This window comes from Lycorma delicatula, chromosome 12 (assembly GCF_047948215.1).
Source record: "Lycorma delicatula isolate Av1 chromosome 12, ASM4794821v1, whole genome shotgun sequence".
In the NCBI taxonomy this organism is placed as follows: Eukaryota; Metazoa; Arthropoda; class Insecta; order Hemiptera; family Fulgoridae; genus Lycorma; species Lycorma delicatula.
In genome coordinates this window covers 64,836,965-64,861,847 of record NC_134466.1, presented here as the reverse complement: position 1 = coordinate 64,861,847, position 24,883 = coordinate 64,836,965, and the positions used below count along the sequence as shown (strand labels likewise).

Genomic DNA, 24,883 nt, shown 5'->3' with positions numbered 1-24,883 from the left:
CTATCAATAGTTTTTCAACAAACAAGAATGGTTCAACTGCAAAATTTATGTTCATTTACTTTTTATTAAACCAAGTGGTAACATTAACATGTATTTGATGCTTTCTCAGAATTTTGATTTTCAATTTTCCTTGTGAATAGTTCAACATTTTACCAACTTAAAAATTATTCATTTGTACTGATTTTCATTTCAATTCTACTAGAAAATATGAAAATGTATTTTCCCATCTGCTGGTTTTAAGTCAATTGAATTGCAGCAATTCAATTTTACTTGCAATGAGAATTTTTAAAATAATATTTTTAATTTTTTCTGGGATTTGTAATTGAAGAAATTTTATAGAGTAGATTTCTATTCAATCTAACTCTTTGTGCAAGTCTAATTTTACCATAAATATTGTTTCTTTATACTGATTGTACCAATGCGAAACATAGTTTTTCACAAGCTTTTACTACAGCTTAAAAAGTATCAGTACCCCTAAATGGAAAATGAATTGTAATTAATGATTTAAGTTTAGCAGGCTTCAAAAAACCAATCTTGTATTAAGGAAGAAAGGTTATGACAAACTGCAGCAGTGGAGATATACATGCTTTTCCAATTTAATATCTTAGAATGCCAATAAACCTTTTATTGACTTATTAAAACCCCACACTTTTACCAAAATCTGTTAACTAACATCTAACTTCTATTCTGTAACAGAGTAACTTGTTCTTCCTTAGAAAACGTGAATAGGCTTGCTGCTGTATGTAACCCACCGGGTTGATCTAGTGGTGAACGCGTCTTCCCAAATCATCTGATTTGGAAGTCGAGTGTTCTAGCATTCAAGTCCTAGTAAAGTCAGTTATTTTATTCACAGATTTGAATACTAGATCATGGATACCCCATGTTCTTTGGTGGTTGGGTTTCAATTAACCTCACGTCTCAGGAATGGTCGAACTGAGACTGTACAAAACTACACTTCATTTACACTCATACATCATCCTCATTCATTCTCTGAAGCATTATCTGAAAGGTAATTACTGGAGGCTAAACAGGAAAAAGAAAGGAAGGCATGCTGTATGTATGTTTCACTCTCAGATCCAGCTTCACTTTCTACAGAAGGCTTGATATGAGTACTTTTTATTAAAGTATTTTTTGACTATATAGTCAGCACATTATCAAGTGTGAGTAATAACTATGTCAAGCAAATCATTAACAATGACTGAAATTCATACACTCTAGTACTCTTAAGTCTGTCATAAAAGGAATAATCTCAAAAACAAGTGAGAATATTTATATATATATATATATATATATATATATATATATATATATGAAATATTCTATTATATTATATATAAATATATATATTTATTTAAAAGAAACTGTACACCCAACACATCTAAAAACAAACTAAATGAAAACAGAATAGTTTTTCTAAAACTTTAAGTAACTTCATACGGTCTACATAATTAATTTAAAAAAGTAAGTAATAGATTTTTATAAATTTGTCTTAATGAGATACACAACATTAAAACCAGACTTAATCTTTTACTGTATGGAACATAATAAATATTTCAAAACAAGAAAAAATAAGAAAATAGTACAACAAACCTGTAGCATATAAGAAAGAATCTAAATCAAGTCGATTTAAACTTTCAATACCAACAGAAGCAAGATTATGAACAGTAAATTGCAAGTCAGGGAATCCATAAGTGTGAAATTCAGGTGGAGGAAGTAGCTGAGGTGGTCTAGGTGATGAGTGTCGCATCGTTTGTAGACCAAGCCAAGCGATGTGATGAAGACTTCCAGGATGAACTTTTTCACAAGCTTTTACTATAAAAAAAAAATGAAAAATGAACTGTAAGAATTTTAAAGTATCACATCCAAACAAAAAACTTCTTTCTTTTCATAAAAAATAAAGAACATGTGTTTATATTATGTATAAAACATTAGAAATGCAGTCAAATCTATTTAGTTTAAATTACAGGAGAAAAATTTTTTTTTTTCATTTTGGAAATTTATTTTTTTACAAAAATAAAAATTTAACTTTATAAACATTTTGTAATAGTATTGTTATGGATCATGAACTGTCAAAGGATTGTCCTAAGTATAACAAAACAGGGACAATGAAAATTAATGGAAATGTGACATAACTTAAAATATAAAAATAACATCAAGTAAATTAAATACATAAGCAAGACAAAAAACAAAATATCAAAATAGCGATTAAAACTCGTCAGAGCCACTGTAATAACAATATTAATAAAGGCAATTTGCAAAAAAAAAATAGGAATTATGACAATAAGTAATTAATTAATAGTAAAAGAATTGATAATGAAAATTACTAACACACAATAACAACAAATACAAAATAAAATTACCTGAACAGTTAACTGAAAGAGAAATTAATGATTTAGTTCTGGAACAAAAACATTCACACCTCCAAGCATTAAGAGAGTAAATAATTACATAACCACTTACCTGAATTATAAAGGGCTCAACAAACTCTATGGGGAATAAAACCTATTTTTATTCAAATATTTAAAACTCTAAAACTGGGCATTCAGATTATAGAGAGATAAATATATTTCTTCTTCATTTCTATTAAATTTTTTACTTAATAAAATGATACATACAAAAATGTGATAGAATACTTTATACAGAGTGATTGTAAAGTTGTATAACCCAAATTTTTCTGCTTTGTAGGAATGACAGTTAAATTTGTAAAAGATATTTTAATTAGAGTAATTTCTTGTGTGACAGAATAGTGCATGGTAGCACTGCTAGATCACGCCTCCAGGCAACAATGGGGATGGCACCAAGCAGTTTGTTTAGTCTGAGCAGCAATGTCTTTTACACAAGAACAACACGTCTTTACTGTTGTGAATTACTGCAAATTGAAATCATACGCAAAGAGTCCAGATTTTTTAAACGCTTTACCACATGCTAATGTGCCAAGTAAATCCTCTATGTCATTTATATAATCATTTTCTGGATACACGTAGTGCGCATGACTGCAAATGAAACACTTCACATTCTCAAAAAAATTTCTTTGAAAGCTTTCTAACTAGACTGAGCTATCTTACCGGTTCATAAGGCTACTGAAGTTCTAAAATTAAATTTGTACCGGATTAACTTAAGTCATTGGCTCCAAGAAACAAATGCAGTATTCTTGATGGTTTAGAGGTTCCATTCAAAATGACATATTTGTTCTAGACAAGGTTTTTTCAGTGATGAAGCTTGGTTCCATTTTAATGGATATTTTTATAACAATAAAAATGACGGAATATGGTCTTCAGAGAACCCACATCCTGTTCCACGAACAGCCATTACATTCACAAAAAATTGGGGTGTGAAGTGGTGTATCTCATCGGAGAACAATCGTCGGGCCTATCTTTTTTTTCAGAGACCATCCAGCAAAACAGTCTCAAGAAATAATCATGCAGTTCTCTGCTACATGCTGATGAACGTGATTGATGGCTATAAGACGAAGCAACTGCAAACACGGTAAACAGTAGTATGCAATTTCGTCGATGACCAGATAATTTCTTGTGGTGTACGGCCTCCTTGTTCACTGGTCCCGAGTCCACCCAATTTTTATTTTTAGGGCTTTTTGAAAGACAACCCGCGTACACTTTATGAACTTAAAATATTAAGGACAGTATATCAAATAACACTGCTGCACTGAAAAAGGCCACATACAATGTAATTAAATGCGTTGATGCGTGCATTGAAAGTCATGGTGGACATTTCCAGCACTTATACTTATAATACCTTTACTACTTACTTTTAATACTTTTGTAAACATTAATATTATTTTGTAAATTAATAAAAATACTTTCTAAAAAACAATTCATTATCATTTGGATTGCACGACTTTACGATCACCCATTAGATGCTTAGGTAGATCTATTATCACAGCAGAGTACATATGCTTTTGTGAACTCAAGATGAGGTATGATCATTAGAAGCTCTCTTTATATGCTTTTCAGATCCCATTTAGCCGCCTAGCAGTCAGTTGAGGTACTAACTTTACGTCTGATTTGTGCTGTGTGGCACAGCTTCAAAAAATAGTTATTTGTTGTAAATACTTTTACTTTAGTTAATAAATTAAAATAAAGTTTTTTTTAAACTTTACTAGAACTTTTTAGTATTATCATTTCTTGAAGTCAGTATTTACTTTTAATAAATTATTTTATAAAAACCTCTTCCTTTTGTACTGTGCGAGCAGTCAGTGGCTAAGGGTGTCAAGCAATTCAGTTTTTTGTATTTTTCCTAAGATTAGCATCGGGATTTGGTTAAAATTTATAGGGAACTATTCCCTGAAAGTATACTCTTTTGATTCTTCTATTTGCTGAGTAGCAAGGCAGTTGAAATTTGGCAATCATTTTCCTTTTTTTTAATTACGTTTATGATAGATTTAATATTTTAATATAGATTTAATATTTTATGATAGATTAATATTTAATATTTACCACATTATGAGAATATGTGCCTCCCTATGTTACATAAACTCAGTCCTCCTAAGAGGTCTGCTGCACAAGATAATTTATTTTGTACAAAACTTCCAAAATATTAACAGGTGTTAGACAAAAAACAAATTATTACTTACTAATACCAATACCTTAATTATTACTAATTAATACCATTATACAAATATACAACCCTTAATACTCACTGTAATCAGGAGATCGTAACTGAGAAACAGGTATCATATGATGTGGTAGTGTATTGTAACCAGTATACTGAACAAAATGCGAACTGAGTTTCACTTCTTTAATATCCCACTGCCCAAATAATCTCTATAAAGGAAAAAATACAGAAGCTACAACTTTAAAAGTATCAATAAATATGTTCAAACAATAGTTTAGCTCTATCAATAATAATTAGTGTAGAAGTTTTAGATTAAATAATCAACTATCAACTTTGCATCTAAAAAGGAATGCCCTTCAATATTTATTATTTCATTTACTTATCTTTTAACTTTTTTAATGCTAATAATAAATAAGAGAGTAACAAAAACAAATGCAAAACTACATTAAGCAATAAAAAATGAATTATTTAATAATAATTATATACTAGAGTGGTTCAGCCCGCCCCACCCCTGCTTGATATTATCACCAACCCCAATAATTCTTATTATGTTTTCTAACATCATTTGGCATTTGGAAATTCAGTTTTATTCTTTGGTTATTTTTTTTGCTAATTCTTCTTTTTAGAAATAATAAAACTTTCATTCAATTTTGTAAACAAGATGAAGCTCTTCACTTAAAAATTTTCCGAATTATTTTCAGATTTTTTTCACAAGATATTCATCTGAGCTTTTTCTTTCTGTTCATTTATTCTCTTCTTCAGCAACCACTCATGATTCAATTTTCCATAAAATTTCTAATTTTTTTTTTTCAATACTTATCTCCAGTCACAATTCTGCTGACAAGTACATACTATTTTTATTGTAACCAGAAATTAATCTCAACCGACTGTTTACCTATAATTTTGACAGAACTTATAGAAACCCAACCAGTGTTACAATCCAACAAAAATTCTCAAAATTCATATAAATTTTTTTGCAGGAATTTTTTCAAAATATGAAATAATTATCACATATGATCCTGTCAGTTTTCTAAAAAAATTCCTTAGTTACACTCAAGCGCCATCCTTCTTTCCATTATTATTCAAATCTATATATACTCCTCTACAAATTTTTAACATTAATCTCTCAAAAAGCTGTTCCTTATAGCATTAGCACCATAAACACAACACAATTCTCTAGATCTCAGTGATGCAATGCCCTTCCACAAAAAAACCACATGATATACCATTTTATAGTTGGCAAAAGAAAAATTTTGGATTCTAAGTCTTATTATGAGCTGCTATGCATCTATTGTGTCACTATGACAACCAGTTGATCAGAGCAACTGGCTGTTCAACCAGCTGAAAAGCCAATGTAATGTGATTGGTTGTTAAATCAGTTGAACAGCCAATCAGAGTTAGATATTAGAAGAGAGCTTATGTATTATTTTACAAGGGTTTTGATATTGAAATAAAAATTACAGTATAAACATGAGAGAATTCATGTTACAGATAGGTAGCCTGTTAGCCTCGCTATAAAAAAATAAGATTCTTTTGTGTGTTCATATTATAAAAAATATCCATTTTGTTTAATCTTCTACTTCCACTAAATGCAGGTTATATAACTTTTATAACGTATTATATTACTACTGTATAACACATTTTGCTATTTATAAATTTTGAAGTACTGGACAGCAACATTTGCGTATTCACCCAGAATAACTTATAAAATAGTAACATTTTTGACAAATTCACAAGTTACAAAAACAATTTATCTTAATGTAATTATGAATTATACAAACTGAAGATATGGGATCTTCTGAAAATGGATTCTTTTTATATTTCTTACTTCTTTCACTTTTACAGAATTACATTTTACATTTTACAGAATTATAATACAATTTAATATTTATTACTTAACTTAAATTATTTGTAAAAGATGAAAGATTAGGTCGATGAAAAGAAAGGGTCTTGCCCGTTTTGTGGCACCATCCCTTTTCTATTAATCTTTTTAGTTAGAGTAAGGGGAAAAAGTTAAAAACAGTTTTTATCTTATATAGGAGAATTAGTTGATTACCATATTAATTCTTGAAATTAATATGGCAATTTTAATAGCACAGTGGTCAATATGTTAATTATTTGATTTAAAATATATATAGAACATTACCTGAAATAATTTCTCTCTCCAATTAACATTACATGTATGAATCACCTTCTCTATGAACTGGGGGCCAGAATCTTTAGTCAAACTTAGTAAAACATTACCTGCAACATAATATTAAATTATAAAAAATTTAATATTGTAGTTTCACATTAAAATAATACAGATATACTTTTAGGGGTATAACCTCTTGGTTTCAGATTTATCCAATTTTTGTTCATTGAAAAGAAACCCCACCAACATAAATAGATAGATAGTAACATAAATAGATTTCAACAGTCATTCAGACGTGTCACATGATTAAGTGATATAACAGTACTTCTTACTTCCTCATCTATTAGTTTGTCATTGTGCTTTATAAAACTTTGTAATAATTTAATTTTAAATAATTATAATTTTCTGATTCTTGCATGTAACGATATATTTTATAATACTGAAAAAAAATCCACTATATTTTTCTTTTGTTGTGGTAATATTTTAATAAAAGTTTTACAAATACAGACAAAATTATGATAATGTACACATAATAGAACATTTTTTACAGACATTTACACAATGTAGCTTTATTAAAAAAAAAACTTTGAAAATTATAACGGCAATTCTTCATTTTTTTTTTGTTGAGTGAAAAACGCTCCAGCGTTATCATTGCCCAAAACACGATTTATTTGCTTTAAAAAACTAAATTTTAAAAATTGTATACAAACAAAACATAATAGAATAAAAAATGAAAACAAAATAAAAACTTAAAGTAGAAAGTTAAAAACAAAGACAAAACAAAACTGTAGACTAAATGTTAATATTTTTTGGGACGAAAAACGTTTTCGTTACAATCACCCTGAAAACAAAAATATGGAATATTAAAATAATCTAATAAGACAACAACGAAATTAAAAGAAAATAAAATCTAAAGTAGAAATCTAAAAACAAAATTAAACTCAAAACTAAAATACTAAAAACAATGGCAAAATAAAAAACAACTAAAATTTTACAACTCAAAAATATACAACTACTGTGCAAAAAAAATTCATCTTCCTTCTGATGAACGTCACACTTCAACTTCTTAGTATAATATAGAAATATTTTGTGATTTTATGTATGCATATAATTTTTAAGTAAAATTATTCAATTAAAATTCCTCCTTCAATCTGGTGAAATTAAATGGGTCCAAGGGTTTTATTATTAATTAATGTTGACAATCAATTTCATAGGTTTTATATTTTATTATTGAATTTTTGCAAAGTTGTCTCAAACTCAAAAGTACTACATTCAGAAAAGTATGGATCTGCTGCATATGAGAAATAAAACCCACGGACTCATTTAATTCCACCAGAATAGAAATTTCACTGAATAAATTTTATAAATGAGAGAGCATCATTATATGTAGCAAATCCATACTTTATCTGAATGCAGTACTTGAACTGTTGCAGTAATTTCATCATATAAATCCATTGAAATACTCAACATTAATGAATAAAGGTTTTATATATATATATATGTATATATACACATTAAGCACTACCATCACAGCTTCGCCCATGCCATGCGACTGTGTTTCCCATTATGGTCAGGGGATGTTTAGCTGGTCAGGGCTCACTAACCTCATCTTTCCTGTCTAGCCAGGTGACACTGCCCTCCTAGATCTCAGTGTTTATTAAACTCGTACTTAGAATAAAAATGATAAAAAAGCTTATTTAATATATAAAAACTATCAGTGTATTGTAATTTTTAAACAAAACAGTTTGGTTAGTACAAGTACCACTAGCTGGTTTTTAGATTTCCCATCGTGGCTTCACTCACAAAGTCAGAATTACAAACATAAATTACCATAAAAATGTTATCAAATCTCATAAAGACTTATCCCTTAAAATATTAAAATTGAAAAACCTGAAAATGATTTTTTGATATTAATTTGAAGAGTATTTTCATGCCCAAATTTAGTGAATGTCATTTGGTAGTCAGAAAGGGGAGAAAATTTGTAATCATTGCTGGAAATTTTTTTACTATTCTTCACCCCTTTCAAGGTCAAAATTCAAAAAAATCTTGAAGTGGTTTTTAAATATTTACATAAAGATTATTCACACCAAAAATTAAGTTGATATCTTCATTTGTTACAGAGAAATAAAAAAGTAAATTTCATTTTCAATTTTAAACCCTTTAAAATTGTAATTTCAAAGAATTCTTTCTTAGTGTGCTCTTTTATATATTATTATTATTATAATGAATTTATAGTTTAGCATACGATTTAACAACCTGACTAAGGAGTAACAACATCCTTCTTTTTTAATTTTTAACGCATCTGATGAAGTGGTACACACCGTAAAAGGACTAATGTGAGAAAATTTTTAAAAAGATAAGTAGCAAGTGATAATTTTATTATATGCAGAGCGAGTTAAAAGTATGGAAACCCCTCAACAATTGTTCAACATAGAACACTGCAACTTTTACGACACTATCATCATCAGTCCACTATTTTACCTTTTGACAAGAAATAAAATTTCAATCTCTTCTTCGGGGGATGGCCCAGGGGTTATAACTAATATTTTAAGTGATAACACACTTTGTAAGATAAATTATTTCAAAGTCTATAAGACAAGAAAGTTTGTATAAATAAAAAGTAGGTACAATGTCTGTACCCAAAATGGTGGCGGATAATTTGATCTTGAAAAATATAAAAAATTTTAAAAGTTTAAATAATAAAATTGAATAAAAAGAAATTAAACTGAATTAAATAAAAATTTAATCTAATTTTATTAAAATTTATTTCAAAGATTAATTGAAATTTTAAAAAATTAAAAATTATTTTTCTTCTAATTTAATGAGTAAATAAATAAAAATATTGAATTAATCTTTTTTGTGATACCTGCTAACATTGCTAACATACATGTCACTTAGTGAACAGGAAAGGGTGACACTTTTAAAGATGAGGGACTTTGGTGATACAGTTAGGATGTATAATGAAGTTTCTGAACTGTCCAATGCAACATTTAATAATCATAACCTTGTTTCAAAAGGTACAGTGTCCAAAACTATCAAATATTTGAAAAAATGTGGAGTATTAATAACAGAGGGAAAATCAAGGAGACCTAAATCTGCAACAAATAACAAATTGTTAAAGAGATTATGCAAGAATTTGAGAAGCCTCAATTCTAAACTCGAACAGCAGAACGAGAACATAACATCAGCCAAAGTTCTGAGATTCAGACATTAAGATGAAAATTTCAAACCCTTCAAAAATTGTCTGGTGCAAGAACATAATGAAGAGGACCATGCTTGAGTTCTATGAATTTATGATGAACAAAAATATTTGTGCAGATCCTAATTTATTAAACAACACAATTTTTAGTGATGAGCCCGCATTTTTTTAAAATGGTAATATAAATCGCCACAACTGATACAGAAATTATATTAATCCACACTGATATCACGAGGCACAAACACAGTATCCAGTCAAAGTAAATTTACAGGCAGGTATTGTTGGTGGACGATTGGATAGGGCCTATAATTATTGATGGGAGATTTAAATGCAGTGATATATGAGGGCTTTGTTTCTCAAACATATTATTCTAAACATTCAAAATGTTGTTGCCCACCAACTTCCAAAACATTTCATTTGAATAAGATGGTGCCCACCTCATTTCAGTCTTCAGGTATGTGAAATTTTAAATGATTTTTTTCTGGAAGACGGATTGGCCGAAGGGGTCAAATAGAACAGCCAGCGAGATCACCCGACTTGTTACCATTGGATTACTTTCTACAGGGGCCATTATTCACAAAAGAGAATTTGAGAATCAGCACAAAATATAACTAGGGAATCATTGAATAAAGCAATATAATCCTTTTACAATCAACTGGCACACTGTCAAACAACAAAAGGAGGACATTTGGTAACAATTCGTTAAATCAAAATAATCTTTTTCAAAATCCAAATTTTATCCTGCCGCCATTTTGGGTACAGACATTATATCCAACTTTTTATTTATACCGTTTTTCTCGTCTTAAAAAGACCTTTAAAATATCACACAAATGGTGTTACCATTGAAAATAATTGAGTTACAGTCCCTGGGCCACTCCTTACCCAAGATGGGGTTGCAATTCTATTTCTTATCAAAAGGTCAAGTAATTGATAGATACCTTTCCTAAAGATACAGCATTCTATCTGAACAGTTTTAAAGTTACAACTTGTTATTTCATTAGTGTTTATATGTGTACACACACACATGTATGTATAATTGGCATTTAAACTAAACGTATTAAATATAAAAAAACTAAATCAAGTTAAGACTAAAACAACATTTAGATGTCAATCCAAAATAAACAAGGGGAAAAAATTGAAATATCAGTATATAGAAAACCTACATATAATATAATAACAATTCATAAAAAATCAAATCACCCATGTCTCATAAAAATTAACACTTATACAAATATGATTAATAGAGCCAACCAATATAAAGTATTTGTACACTAACATCAATGAAAACATTTCTAAAACTTACAATAAAGAAATATTTAAACCAGCATACAAACTTAATAATCAAATAAAACTGGATTTCTTGAACATTATAGAAATTATAAAAATAATAAATTAGGTTTATCTAATACAGCAGACCATCTAGTAAACAATAAACATTCTACTTCTGATATTTACACAAATTTAGAAATATTAAAAATTAATAAAGATGACATAAAATTAAAAGTATTAGAAAAATATTACATAATGTAAATAGAACTGAAATTTCAATTTGATAAACCATCAGATAGTGTTTGAGAGAGACGTACTAATAATTAATAAGTAATTATGATTATTTTTATATTTCTATCATGCAATAATAGAATTATTTCAATCATGACTGAAGATGATGCACTCCCTTTTTAATGAAAGTACTTTCATTAAAAATTAAATTATGTTATCTCAATATGCTATAGTAGGGGGTTTAATAGAATTTAAATATATAAAAAGATTTTTAGGGCATAAGACATATATATATATATATATATATATATATATATATTTTATTTTTTAATTAAAAAATCCTTGTTCCCAGTCAGGCTTGGCATTCTTTGGATTCCAAAAGTGTATATATATAGTATGTGAAAAAAAATTGTTTCATTCCACCTAGACAAGTTTTTAATATGATTATCAATAAAACATCATTATACTTATGTTAAAAATTACCTGCTTGACAAACCCTATATAAAGCGATTTCATTCCACAATTTTACTTGTTTCTTTTGCGAGTCACGTAGACCAACAGTAAACTGAGCATTCGCATCAAATCGATTGGTCAATGATAAAAGTAACAATGGCTGTACGCTTTTAGATGCATCCTTCCAGTTATTCTGGTCCTGGGAAAAAAATAATTAAAAATTTTTTTTAATATATTAAGGCGCTTCATACAATTTCAAAACAAAATTTCTTATCTATATGATTAATTTACATATAATTTAAAAAAAAGTTGATATGAATAATAAATGTAGTGTAATATATGACTAAGTTTTTTTTTTATAAATTTACTTAGAAAAATTATCGATAAATAATAATTATTATCCTCTTTCCCTTTACTAAATTCTTACAATGTCAGGCTGAAAATTATGGACCTCCAGCTGTCTTCTATCATTCCTCGTCAGAAATTTTCTCCACCTCTGTTCTTCTTCTTTAGGTCTTTTTCCCAATATATGTAAGTTTACACTTTCTTTCTCTACTCTATCATCTGGGATTTTCTGTTAGGCCCAAATCGGTTTTAAGTCTCTCCTATTCAATTCTCATCTACATCTTAGTTCTGTTATTGCAAAATTTCTTATCTATCTCTTTTTCTTTCTTGACAAGCTTCTTAAAAACTTAATCTCAGTTGTCTGTACTTTATTACATTCTTTTCTTATGTTAGAAAACTAAAATAAAACTTATGAAAATTATCTATTTTTCAATTAATTTTTTTTTTGAAACAAAAAATAAATTAAAATTTGATTTTTGCAGTAAATATATAAATGTATAAAAAATTCTTTTATATCTTTATAAATTTAAATATAACAGCATAAACAATATAAGTAAAAAAAAAAGTAACTTCCAATTAATTGTCTCGCCAGACTAGAGATAAAAAACAGATGACGAATTACATACAATTTTTTAATATTTTATATGATTCTTTACAAAATTTTCAAAATTGATACCAATATATTTGTTTGAACATAAAAATCAACAATATGAGATCATAATAAAGAAAAATAAACAGTTCTGATGATTTTTTTAAATAAAAGACATTTCAAAATAATGAACGTTTTACACTGAAATATTCTTAATATATAAATCCAATTTTTAATTTCTATCTAATATCAATTTGGCACATAACACAATTTTACACATACTTTCAGTTCTTCTAATTATAATTGTATAGAGGCTACAGTGAAACTTCCCATAATGGACACTTCCCAATAACAGGCTCTCTTTACACTGGATACTTTTGGATTCCTGGCACTGTTGTAGTGGTATTAATGGACAAAATAGTTTTCAATAATGGACCTTCTAAATAACAGACACGAACAATGAATTTACTAATCCAAAATATTCAATCAGTTCTGAAAGCAGACACCAGGAATAAAAATTATAATTTTTCTTGTTTTATTATATACTCAATGTGACTAAACTTTTGTTTAACTTATATTTATTTATGTTGAGAATTGCATCACTTCCTGCCCAGACTATGATGATGATGATTTCAATCAATTCATCATGCAGAATGATTCGTATGTGCAAGTGTATACTGTACAATGAACACGTGTAATACTTTTGTTATAATATAGTACTGTATTTTTCATTGCAGTAAATTTTCTATACATACAGTGCTGAACAAATTAATCTGAATACAGAATTTTATTTTTAAAAGAAAAGATGTTTAACAGTCAAACTTATTCAAATTTAATTTTATGTGTCCTCTGTTTTTAATTATTTCATTAATCTTCTTTGGCATTGATTCCAATACGGAAGAACAATGATTTTTGATTTCTTTAACTTGAAACCAAACCTGTATCACTGAACTACGAGGGTTATTTTTTTTCAAGGTCCGATCGGGTCACGAAATTAAAACCACAGTGAAAGTAAAAGATTTTTTATTTGTAACAAGTATTTACATAGTTACACTATTTCTCTACATAGTTGCCACTCCGATTTAGACATTTGTCGTAGCGTGGTACCAACTTTCCAATGCCCTCGTCATAGAACGGAGCCGCCTGTGTTTTTAGCCATTTCTATGCTGGTCTGCAGCTCGATCTCTGTGCCAAAATGTTGTCCTCCTAGCCAGAGTTTCAAGTGAGCAAAGAGGTGAAAATCGGATGGAGCCAAGTCCGGCTGTATGGTTGGTGATCAAACACTTCCCAACGAAAACGCTGCAGGAGCTTCTTTGTTACAGCTGCAGTGTGCGGCTAAGCATTGTAATGAAGAAAGACAATGCCTGATGACAACATTCCTCTCCGCTTATTCTGAATTGCCCTTCGTAGACATTGAAGAGTCACGTGGTATGAAGCTGCAGTGATGGTCGTGCCATGTACCATGAATTCCACCAAGAGAACTCCATTCCGGTCCCAGAACACAGTAGCCATAGAGAATGGACGCCTCCCTAACGTTTCTCCAGCGCTACCACAATGAAGAAGATTTTTTGAACAAAATTGTCACAGGAGATGAGACATGGGTCCATTTCGAAACTGAAGAAAAAAAAGAACAAGCCAAACAGTGGATACATTCTCATTCTCCCAGTAAACCAAAGAAGTTCAAGCGAACCTTCTCCAACAGAAAGTGTATGGCTTCTGTGTTCTGGGATCTTGTTGCTGCCTCATACTTGATTACTTCCAAAATGAATGGCAATGTACCCAGATTTACTATCACGAGTAAGGAAACTACAGAAGAGGTAATAAAATTAAAGCATTATTTCTTACAAAAAGGATAACCAAAAGCAATTTTTCAATCGCTTACTGAAAAAATATGTACCAGGACTTAGTTCAATTTAAAATAGATGCTATTTTAAAACATCTATAAATAAATAAATAAATTGTATGTATCCATATTTGAGTTTTTATTTTCATTTTTAAATTATTTTTTGTACATGTGTTTTGATTAATATTCTTATATACTGTAGCTATTTGATTTTTTTTTTCTAGCGTACATTGTTTTTTATTCCATTTCAATATAGTTCAGTAGTTTACGGTGACTTTTTTATTTTTATTAAAGTATGAACATATAGAACAGTGCTTTATTTTCCAGAAAACAATAAAAATATTGAAATTTTACAAAATCATTTTAATTAGAAACTATTTTTTTTTTTTTTAAATTTAATTTACAAGAAATAAATATAAAAAACAGTTGTTCTATAGTGTTTTTTTCTGTACTGTAACTGAACATAATACTGTATTCGCATTTAACTGAATAGCAGATGCCTCTAAATAACGGACAGATTGTTGTTCCCAGGCTGTGTCCGATATTGGGAAGTTTTACTGCACCTGAAAACTTATATGAGATTTAAAAATGTTAGTAAAATGTAAGACTTACGTTTTAGCACAATTTATTACAAAGTATTTAATCAAAACTGTAATACTATTTGTCGTTCTTTCTGCAACAGTAACACCAACAGAATCACCAATTTCATTGGTGTTTCCTTTCTATATTGATCTTCTACAACATTATAAAGTTCATCGTAATAAATTCCTCCTGCCATCTGTAGACTGTTACTAATTTCCTGCCTCATTTCTTTCCCACCTGACATACCTTAAACTTTTAAAAATTTTTATTGCTTCTCACCATAGAGACTGTCTCTTCCAATTTGTCCATTTTTCTTGTCACTACAAACATTTAACTTTTCTCTGTGGTTATTAAGTCTCAATTTTTCTATTTCTTCCATCAAAGCAGTTACGTGCTTTTGGACCAGTATCCATCTTTGTCTCAAAATAACAATATCAGGAATAACCATGCACTTGTTTCTTGGCTTTTGGTTTTCCTTGATTCCCATTATCCTTATTACGGATCATACCCAAAACATATAACAAGGATGAGAGAGAAATAATATTTACTGGATAAATCAAATCAAATTATAATTAGAATAAATTATAACTATAGGAGGGGATAAAAAAATATTAACATACCTTTTTAGCTTTCTTAAAAATATATGTAGCGAAATGTAAACATAATTGTGCTGACAAGTGCTTTAAAAATTCATCAAATAATCTGGATGTATCAGAAATCATATGAGCTTGATGCAGAGTTTTATCAAATCTGAAACAAAAATGTAACATATATATCTAATATATTTTTCCTTCATAATACTTATATTATTATTATTATTATTACTATTGTTAATAAAATGCTTTGATAAAAACTCATTTTAAAAGCATGTTTTTATATATATATATATATTTCACAATCATTGCGTCCAGTTTAATAAATCCCACATACATAAAAACTTTGTTAATTTGGCTGCTTTACTGTATGCTTTTTTAAAATTTTACAGGATTGTAGTAAATGTTTTATTTACTTATATTCAGATTTAGTTTACAAAATGTAGTTTTTTCAGATAATTATTAATAAAATTGGTTGGGACTCAACTGAGGATGACTCATGTTAAGGACATTGATCAAAATAAGTCAAGATTTTCAGGGAAGAAAAAAATCAGTCTATACAGAGAGGTCCAAAAGACACACATCAAAATTAAAGTGTTTATAAATAGTAGTATAATTGATTAAATTCTAATGGTTACAGCAAGATAGCACCATGGGTATTAAAAACAAACCTAGATGCCATTGTTACATCTACTGATCACATGACACTTGCAATAGTGCTTTGTTTATTGTTTGGTAAACATGTTGTTTTCAACAGCAATGAGTTTTCATTGTCAAACATTATTTTTCCAATTGTTCTTATGCACTTGTAGAAAAATTTCGTGAGAAATATCTGGATGTGACAGTGCCTAACAATTTGACCGTAATGAGATTATCGCCTGTTAAAGAGAATGCAAATCAGTTGCAGACAATAAGAGAACTGGGAGACCAGCCATTTTGACTGATGCTAAACCAACTAAGGTGTAAGGGCTTAGAGTAACTTAGGGCTTGTTTTTTACCTTTTAACTCTTAGGTACTAGTAGTAGTTATAAAAAAAATTGGACTGTTACTTAATATCCTTCATTAATATAACTGGCCGCCAAATTAAAATGTGTCATGTTTGTGGCCTAAAAACCACATACGGGACACAGGTGGCAAAAATCTTACATTTTACAGCAGTAAGTACTTTTTTATGTACTTTAAAACCACATAAAATTTATTTTGTTACACAAAGGGGTTGAGTAATGAAACCATCAAAACCATTAAAAATTCTGTTCTTTCTAACCATAAAAATGTATCCAAAAAATTTACAGCATGTATTTTTTCAGATAATGTAAGCCTACTATACAAAATGTTTTGATATGTCTATAATGAGAAGGATGACTTGTACACATAAACTCATGTTTAACACGAAAGTGAATAGATAAGCATGGACATGAATGTTTGCGTAATCCTGAATGTAAACATTGTAGAAGCCTCAGTTACTGTTATGATTTCACAAGTAATGTACACTTGTTTATAAAGTAATTTTATTAGCAGTGAACTTCTCTTTTAGTTTTTATTTTATTAATTAGAGAAACTTTTATTTTAGCTGTACAGAAACTAGGATAAGACAGTGAGGTGTAATTGGTAGTTTAATAATTTATACTAATTGTATTATTATAGTAAGAACCCTTACATTTTATAAAAATGGATTATGGAGTGTTCAATTGGCATTCATACTGAAACAGTATGTCATAAATTAACTTACAATAGATCTTCAGTATTGCATGATATTTTAGATTTTATTGAACAGCAAATAAAATTGATATCTTTAAGACGTGGATGTACTGAAACAAAAAATATCTGCACTTTTCATAAAACTTAATATTTAGATAAATATTTTCATATTAATGAGAAAATTTGCTCTGACCCATTTAACTGACACACTAAACCGGTTAAGATATCTTTTCGATAAATATCTTTTGACACTTTCAAGAAGCAATCCAAATTTAAAATTAATTCCAGGCAGAGCACTGTGTACAAAATGGTTAAACAAAATACAAAAACCACAAGAAGATACAGAAAGTGAATCAGAATGTCAAAATATATTTGAACCTCAATATGTTACAGTCGAGTCTGTGAATAAAGCTTGTTCAGCACTTGACAATTCACCCATTAAGGTCCAAAAATTATTGAGCAACACAAAGGAACCAATTTAAAAAAAAATAAAATTACAAAAACAGCAGTCAGTAACCAGAGTAAATTAAACGAATCCTTTGATTTAAATATTTCTACAGAAGAAACCAGTTTAGTACCACAAAATTATGCTGATTTAGGTAGGGAATATGAAGAATTAATTATTAAAAAATAAAGGTTAAAATGAAAACAGTTACAACAACCCAGGGAAAAAGAAACCTAGTCACGTAATTGATGAGAATGTGTCCAAGATGAGTACACCTGAATGATGACAGTCAAGAAAGATTGTGTCTCGGTAAGACAAGCTAGCTGTTGGGAAGAAAATTAATATTCAAAAATGGCTTATCTTATGTAACTTAAAAGAATTGTACACAGCCTTCAAAGAAAAACATAATTTAAAAATTGGTTTTCAAAATTTGCTGATTTAAGACCTAAATTTTGTGTTCTGGCTGGTGGGTCAGGTACTCACTCACTCACTCTCTATCTCCCTCTGTGTGTGTGTGTGTGTGTCACCTACCAAAATGTACAAACTCATGTTATCTGCTCTAAAAATGAAATTTGATATAAAATGCTCCTTTCCACCGTGTTATGCGATACAGAAAATGAAATGTGCATGCTGTTAAAGTGAAAAATGTTCAGGCACTAATGAAGTGCTCAGATTACAAGTGAACTGGGATGATTTTGATTCTGAAATTATCTTCAAACAGTTGATTTCTGCTGACCGTTGTGAACTAACTACCCAAATTCTTCTATTTCAAAACTACTTAGATAAACTTCTGAAAATTTAAATAATCTATAGGCATCATTTTGTTGCAAAGAAAAAGTTAATTCAAGAAAGACAGATCTTACAGTCTTATTGACATATAAATTATTTTTTATTTCTTAACGACTATTATGAATATAACAATTTTAATTTAAATATACATGTCCAATTTTAAATTAACATCTTATAAGAAATCCCTGATGATGGAGTAGCAACTCCAAAAGTACTTGGAAATATATTTTAAATTTGTTGGCAAGTGAAACTTTGCCAACAAGCTAATGAACCAATTTAAAACAAGCTAATACCTCAACAACAAGCTAATTTACTCAACATTAAAAAGGAAAACTTGTTGGAGGGTGAATGTATTGTAATGGGAGACTTCTCTTAAAATTTTCCTTTTGTGGTAAGGGATGAAGTCCAGACATATCACTGGTCAAACACTTATGCCACAGTACATCCACTTCTCATGTATTTTAAAAAAGAAGGAAAATTACACAGCCAAAGCTACTGTGTGAAAAGAGAGTACTTGAAGCATAATACTACATCGATCTTCTGCTTCCAAAAGCAAGTTATAAATAAGGTAAAAACACTGAACCACAATTTATTTTATTTTTCTGATGGCTCCTCAGCCCAGTATAAAAACAAAAAAATTTCATAAATTTGTGCTACCATCAAGATTTTGAAATCGCAGCTGAATGGCATTTTTTTGCCTCATACCACGGAAAAGGACCATGTGATGGTATTGGTGGATTTGTAAAAAGGATGTGACTAAAGCAAGCCTTTAAAGGACAGTCAACAACCAAACTGTTACACCTGAAATGTACAATTATTGCAAAGACAATATTGAAAGTATAACATTTATTTTCTGCTGTTCAAGAGACTAAAGAATAGCTCAGTTCTCATTATCAGGTAATCACAACAGTCCCAGAAACAAGAATCTTTCACAGTCATGTTCCAACAAGTGAGAAGTATATTCTGAAATACCAGGTGACCTCTGAACTAAAAACATTTACGTTAGTATCGGTACCCAAGGACAACAGTGTTTCTGACTGCTTTAACCAAAATGTATAAATTATGTATGCTGCATATACGATGGCAAGTGGTGGTCAGGCGAAGTCATTAAAGTCAAAGTACATGAAAATGAAGAGGAACACCGAATACACTTTTTCCATCCGCAGGGTCCTGATACTTCATTCAAGAAATCACTGAGGGATAATCAAACATGGGTTCAACTGGAAAATATTATAGATTCTCACGCCTTCAGAGATTTTTCTATCAACTACTGGAAGAGGTTTCTATCAACATTACACCAAAGACGAATGAGGACTTATCAGCCCTTCTCAATAAAAAAAATGGCAGGAGCACTAAGTCATGTTAATTAAGTTTGTTATCAAAAAGTGTAAGATTTATTCATAACACTTCCATTAGTAGGAGTAAAAATAAAGTAACAGTGAATTGAACGAACAACTTGTAAATGTATTTGAAATTTGTATCATTTTGTAATTAACTATTTATTAATTATCAATTTATTCATTCTAATGAGTTTAATTGTAATCTTTAAAAATCTAAAAAAAATACGTAACAGCAATCAGTATTTTTTGATACGTTGTTTATGGTTAGAAGGAATATGATGAATTTAGCAGTTTTGTTGGCTTCATTACTCATCAACCCTTTGACTAACAAAATAAACTTTATATGGTTTTAAAGTATATAAAAAGTACTTAGTGCTGTAAACATTTCAGATTTTTGCTATCTGTCCCACATGTGGTTTTTGGGCCCCAACAATGAGACATTTTCAAAATCTTACAATTTGGTGGCCATTTTTTTTTTAATGTAGGACAAACTGTAACAGTCAAATTTTTTTTTATAAGTACTACTAGTACCCTAAGAGTTAAAGGTAAAAAAAACAGGCCTGTTATCTTTATAAAAATTTGAAAAAAAACAACAATTTTTAAACATAACTTCAGTAAACATTACAAATACGGTTACGTAATAAAATCAGTTTTAAGTATACTAAGATGAAGTTCCACTTTTACTCTTTCCAAAAAGCTCTTTTTGACCCTCTGTACGATGTAAAATAAGATGCTACAGCTCATGGAAACAGTGATAAAAATGGCTGTTTTTACCTGTTAGTGAGTTAGAAAATAATCTATTATTTTTCATTTAAACATTTTTTTTAAATATAAAAAAATATTTTTTTGGCCACTATAAGGTGGGTATCATATACCAAATCATCAAGAATCAAAAACAGATGCACTGATTATTTGTTGAATTAAATGGAATATCCCAAATATAATTATTTCTAACAGTTTAGGTAACATTTTTTATAAAAAAAAAACTTTCAGTTTTTTATCAGCTAACCTACATCAACAATTTTTAGTAATGGTTAGACAATTTAAAAATTACGAAAAAAATACTTACTTAAACAGTCCATTACAACAATCAGTAAGAGTTCTTGGTACAGAACCAGGTGTTTCAGCTAGTGTTAAAGCAACTAATCGTTCTAATGCAGATAACCAGTTAACATAAAATTCCCAATCTGCTTTAACACGTGACTTAAATTCATCATAATAAATCTAAAAGAGAAAAATCAGAAATACTAGGTAGGATCATTAATAAAAAGAATCAAGTACTTCAACTATTACAAAAAATCTTTTTGCATTCTTTTTATTGGTGTATGACAAATATCAATGTTACTATAGTCATCTGGTTACATAAACCAAGATGTTATAATTCTGGAAAAATGCTTACTCACAGTTTAATGAAAACAAAAAAATATGTATAATATTTTTTTAATTTTATACTGTGCCATCAATTATCTCCTTTCCCATTCCAGTTGATCCACTGGGTATGGTAGTTCCTTTCCCTTCATTCAGAAGGTTCTGGGTCTAAATTTCAGTCATGACAAGCAAATTACATATAAAAACATCAGTCTTAAACAAACCCAATTAGGCATTACCCTGTCCAGCTAATGCATCTCTTACTTTTTCTAACTGGATGTAGCATTCCTTAACTCACGTGTCAGAAAAAAGCAAGCAAGCAAGCACAATCTGCGCCACTCTGATATACAATCATCCAATCAATGTAAATTGATGACATTAATGTAAAATGAGTACACATTATTCCATCCTGTAATTATACTTTAACATGGTTGAATTTTTGTTAAGCATGTATTTTTTATACAAGTCCGCATTGTCTGGTACTTGTGTTTCCACTTGTGCGTCATAGGACAGCCATATCTTGTAAGCCTTGCCTTTAGTATTGCTATTTACCAGTCATTAATAGAACTATTTGTGAATTTTACATTCAAATCGTGCGGTATGAGTCACCCTGATTTCATATGAATTTAATCCTTTCTAACATCATCAGAATATATACTTTAGAATTCTTAACATTACTTACGTTCTCTGTAGTTATAATATACAACTAATTATAATACACTATTATAAGAAAAAGTATGCTAATTGGGTCAAATTGAGATTTTGAAGATCTTAATGTTTTAACACCCTCTCTACTATCTATTTTACTTTTTTATCTCTAATAATTTAAAAATAAAAAATTCTTGAAGAATGTATATGTGTGTGTGTGTGTGTGTGTGTGTGTGTGTGTGTGTATGTGTGTGTATTGCATTTTTCCATATTCTCCTCTGTACTAATTAAATCAAAGACAGAAGTATAATCCAGCAAGAGTATAGAATTCAATAATGCTTCTTACCTTATGCTTATGTTGTTTCACTTTTTTTAACCATGTGCATATATAATTCAATTTTCTTTCTCATTGAGCAATTTTCATTTATTGGCGTCTTTTTATCATACCTGTATCCTCACAGGTTCAGCTGTATCTGTATGATTCACATGTATCTTCAAGAACAGGTTCATTTGTACTTATGATTTTATATTTTTATTGACGTTATTGTTTTTTTTTTTTATATCATGAGACTCATATAATTTTAAATTATAAACTTTACTGAATTTTTTTTGCTTTTTATTTTTTAGGTTAAAGATTTTTCAGCGCAAAACAACATTTTCAAAATATAATTTTTTCTATGTAAATTGTTAATAGAATTTATTATTTGAAATAAAATATTCATTAAAAATTTGGAGCATTCAATAAAACATCCTATTCAGGTAGTGTCAGGTCTTATTTTTCTTCAGAAGCAGTGGGTGTCAAAATGTGGTGTTTAATGTTCACCTACTGCATGATTTCCCAAGCTCACATGGCGAAGTCAGCTACTCTATACCACAATTCTTGAGTAAATTATGGTAAATAAATACTTTTATTAATCTACAATTTTATACATAACACAATGTGCAATTGCATATAAAGTTTTGTCGAAAGCTCAGTGAAGCCAATATTAAAAATAATATAAAAATGCAAAAGGAATTATATAAGCAGTGATGCAATGGGTGTTAAAAAATAAATAAATTACATAAGTTATAAATAAATAAATAAGTATTTTTATAAATTATCAAATACTAGTGGTCACCTCTGCAGAATTATGTAGGTAAAGAACTGAATCAAAGACGTGTTGACATGATTAAAGTTAGATGCACATCTCAAAAAATGTTCTATGTCAGAAATTCACCATATTCATGTCCTAGTTCATTGTCAACCAGAAATTCCTTCACAATGACAGTATCTTTCTCCCCATTTACTACAGAAACTTTACGCAAAATAAAATCCTCCTAGATTTGCCAAGAACTACCGATCTCCAAACATCATAAGCCAAAAGCACCACTTAAAGGTTATGACTTTTCATATGAATGTTACGACTATCATAATGACCAAAAAATATTTTGATAAAGAAAAGCAATGCCAAGGTATTTTTATTTTAATGCTAGGTGGTTGATTATTTTTTTAATAGACCTTGTATATCCTAACCACCAAGCTCCACTGACTATTCAACTATTTAAAAGTAGCAAAAGGTCATACAGGAACCATAAAGTTTTTACAGGCATTGGAACTGAACAAATATGGTACATCTTAATTGAAGATATTTGATATACAAACAATCTATAACCAGATTAAATGTAGCAATTCAACATTTAGATTTATTATTTTTTATATAAAAGGTTTTTTATGGTCCTTCACTACAAACATACACAATATTAACTCCTACATACAAGGAGTAAACAGTAAGTAGCCATTTTATTTATCAATTTGGTAAGTAAAGTAATTGCAACAGTAAGTAAAAACTATCAAAATGCAAATGATATTTTGCCCTAAAAATGACATCTTCATTCTGTACATCAAAAGATCCGACTGTATAAAGAATATTAATCCCAGAAACAACAGCACTGACTTCTATGTAACTCAGGTGTTTTGTATCTCACTTCCGCAATAAATAATAGCCAATCCGTAACTCAGGATAATGTCTTATTTAATCAAACAAAAATTAAAAATGTTTTAAGATTATGAATTAAGTAAATACGGTACCTGGAAAAGTTCACAGATATATTCATACCATGCTAAATCATGTCTAAATATCTGTAGATTTTCTAATTCAATAACATGATTATAAGCAATTTCAGTACGACCTGTATCGACATATAACTTCAAAAGCCTTATTCGCACACCAACATCTTGAGGAAGTGCTCTCAGTTCAGCTGAAAACAAGTATAAAAAAATGCACTTTAACATAAAATAACCTAAATAAATTTTAGATTGTAAATGTGAAATACAAATCTGAAAGTTGAAGATAAATGTAAATAATGAGAGTACTGATTTTAACAGATGTGTCTACAAAACTGCCTACTCCCTAATGTGAAAATAGTGGAGATTATTACATAAAGACAAATTATTAACAGTAGAAGAGAATAATAAAATTTACAAATGAGAGAAAATTCAAATTATATGCATAGCAATTGCTCAAAAGAATATTCCTTAAAAAAGATTTTCAATAACTATTATAATAATAGTAATTATAACAAATTATAACAATTATAATAAGTCTCCCGTTCGGATCTCCGGGTATGTAAAAAAAATTGTTAGGGATGTAGGATGTAGAGGGTATACTGAAATGAAATGACTAGCACTAGATAGGGAATCTTGGAGAACTGCATCAAACCAGTCAAATGACTGAAGACAAAAAAAAATTATAATAATATTAAGCATACATTTAAATTCCTTTTTTTTTTTAATTGTACATAATAC

At 29.1% G+C, this 24,883-nt stretch overlaps 1 protein-coding gene across 5 annotated transcripts in view; it reads right to left on the bottom strand.

Annotated features, from left to right (window-relative positions):
• The window catches only part of LOC142333248 (E3 SUMO-protein ligase RanBP2-like), a 128,865-nt gene that overhangs the window by 82,400 nt on the left and 21,582 nt on the right, over nt 1-24,883 (bottom strand). For all 5 annotated transcript variants that reach the window (XR_012758568.1, XR_012758569.1, XM_075380242.1 and 2 more), the window contains exons 4-10: nt 24,167-24,336; nt 21,152-21,306; nt 15,838-15,967; nt 11,889-12,057; nt 6,719-6,816; nt 4,658-4,781; nt 1,591-1,812 (exon numbers count right to left, since the gene is read on the bottom strand). Coding sequence is in view for 3 of the 5 variants with exons in the window: in XM_075380242.1 (XP_075236357.1) it covers nt 1,591-1,812; nt 4,658-4,781; nt 6,719-6,816; nt 11,889-12,057; nt 15,838-15,967; nt 21,152-21,306; nt 24,167-24,336 (1,068 nt within the window). In the remaining 2 variants the exon portion in view is untranslated. The remainder of the gene's footprint in view (nt 1-1,590; nt 1,813-4,657; nt 4,782-6,718; nt 6,817-11,888; nt 12,058-15,837; nt 15,968-21,151; nt 21,307-24,166; nt 24,337-24,883) is intronic.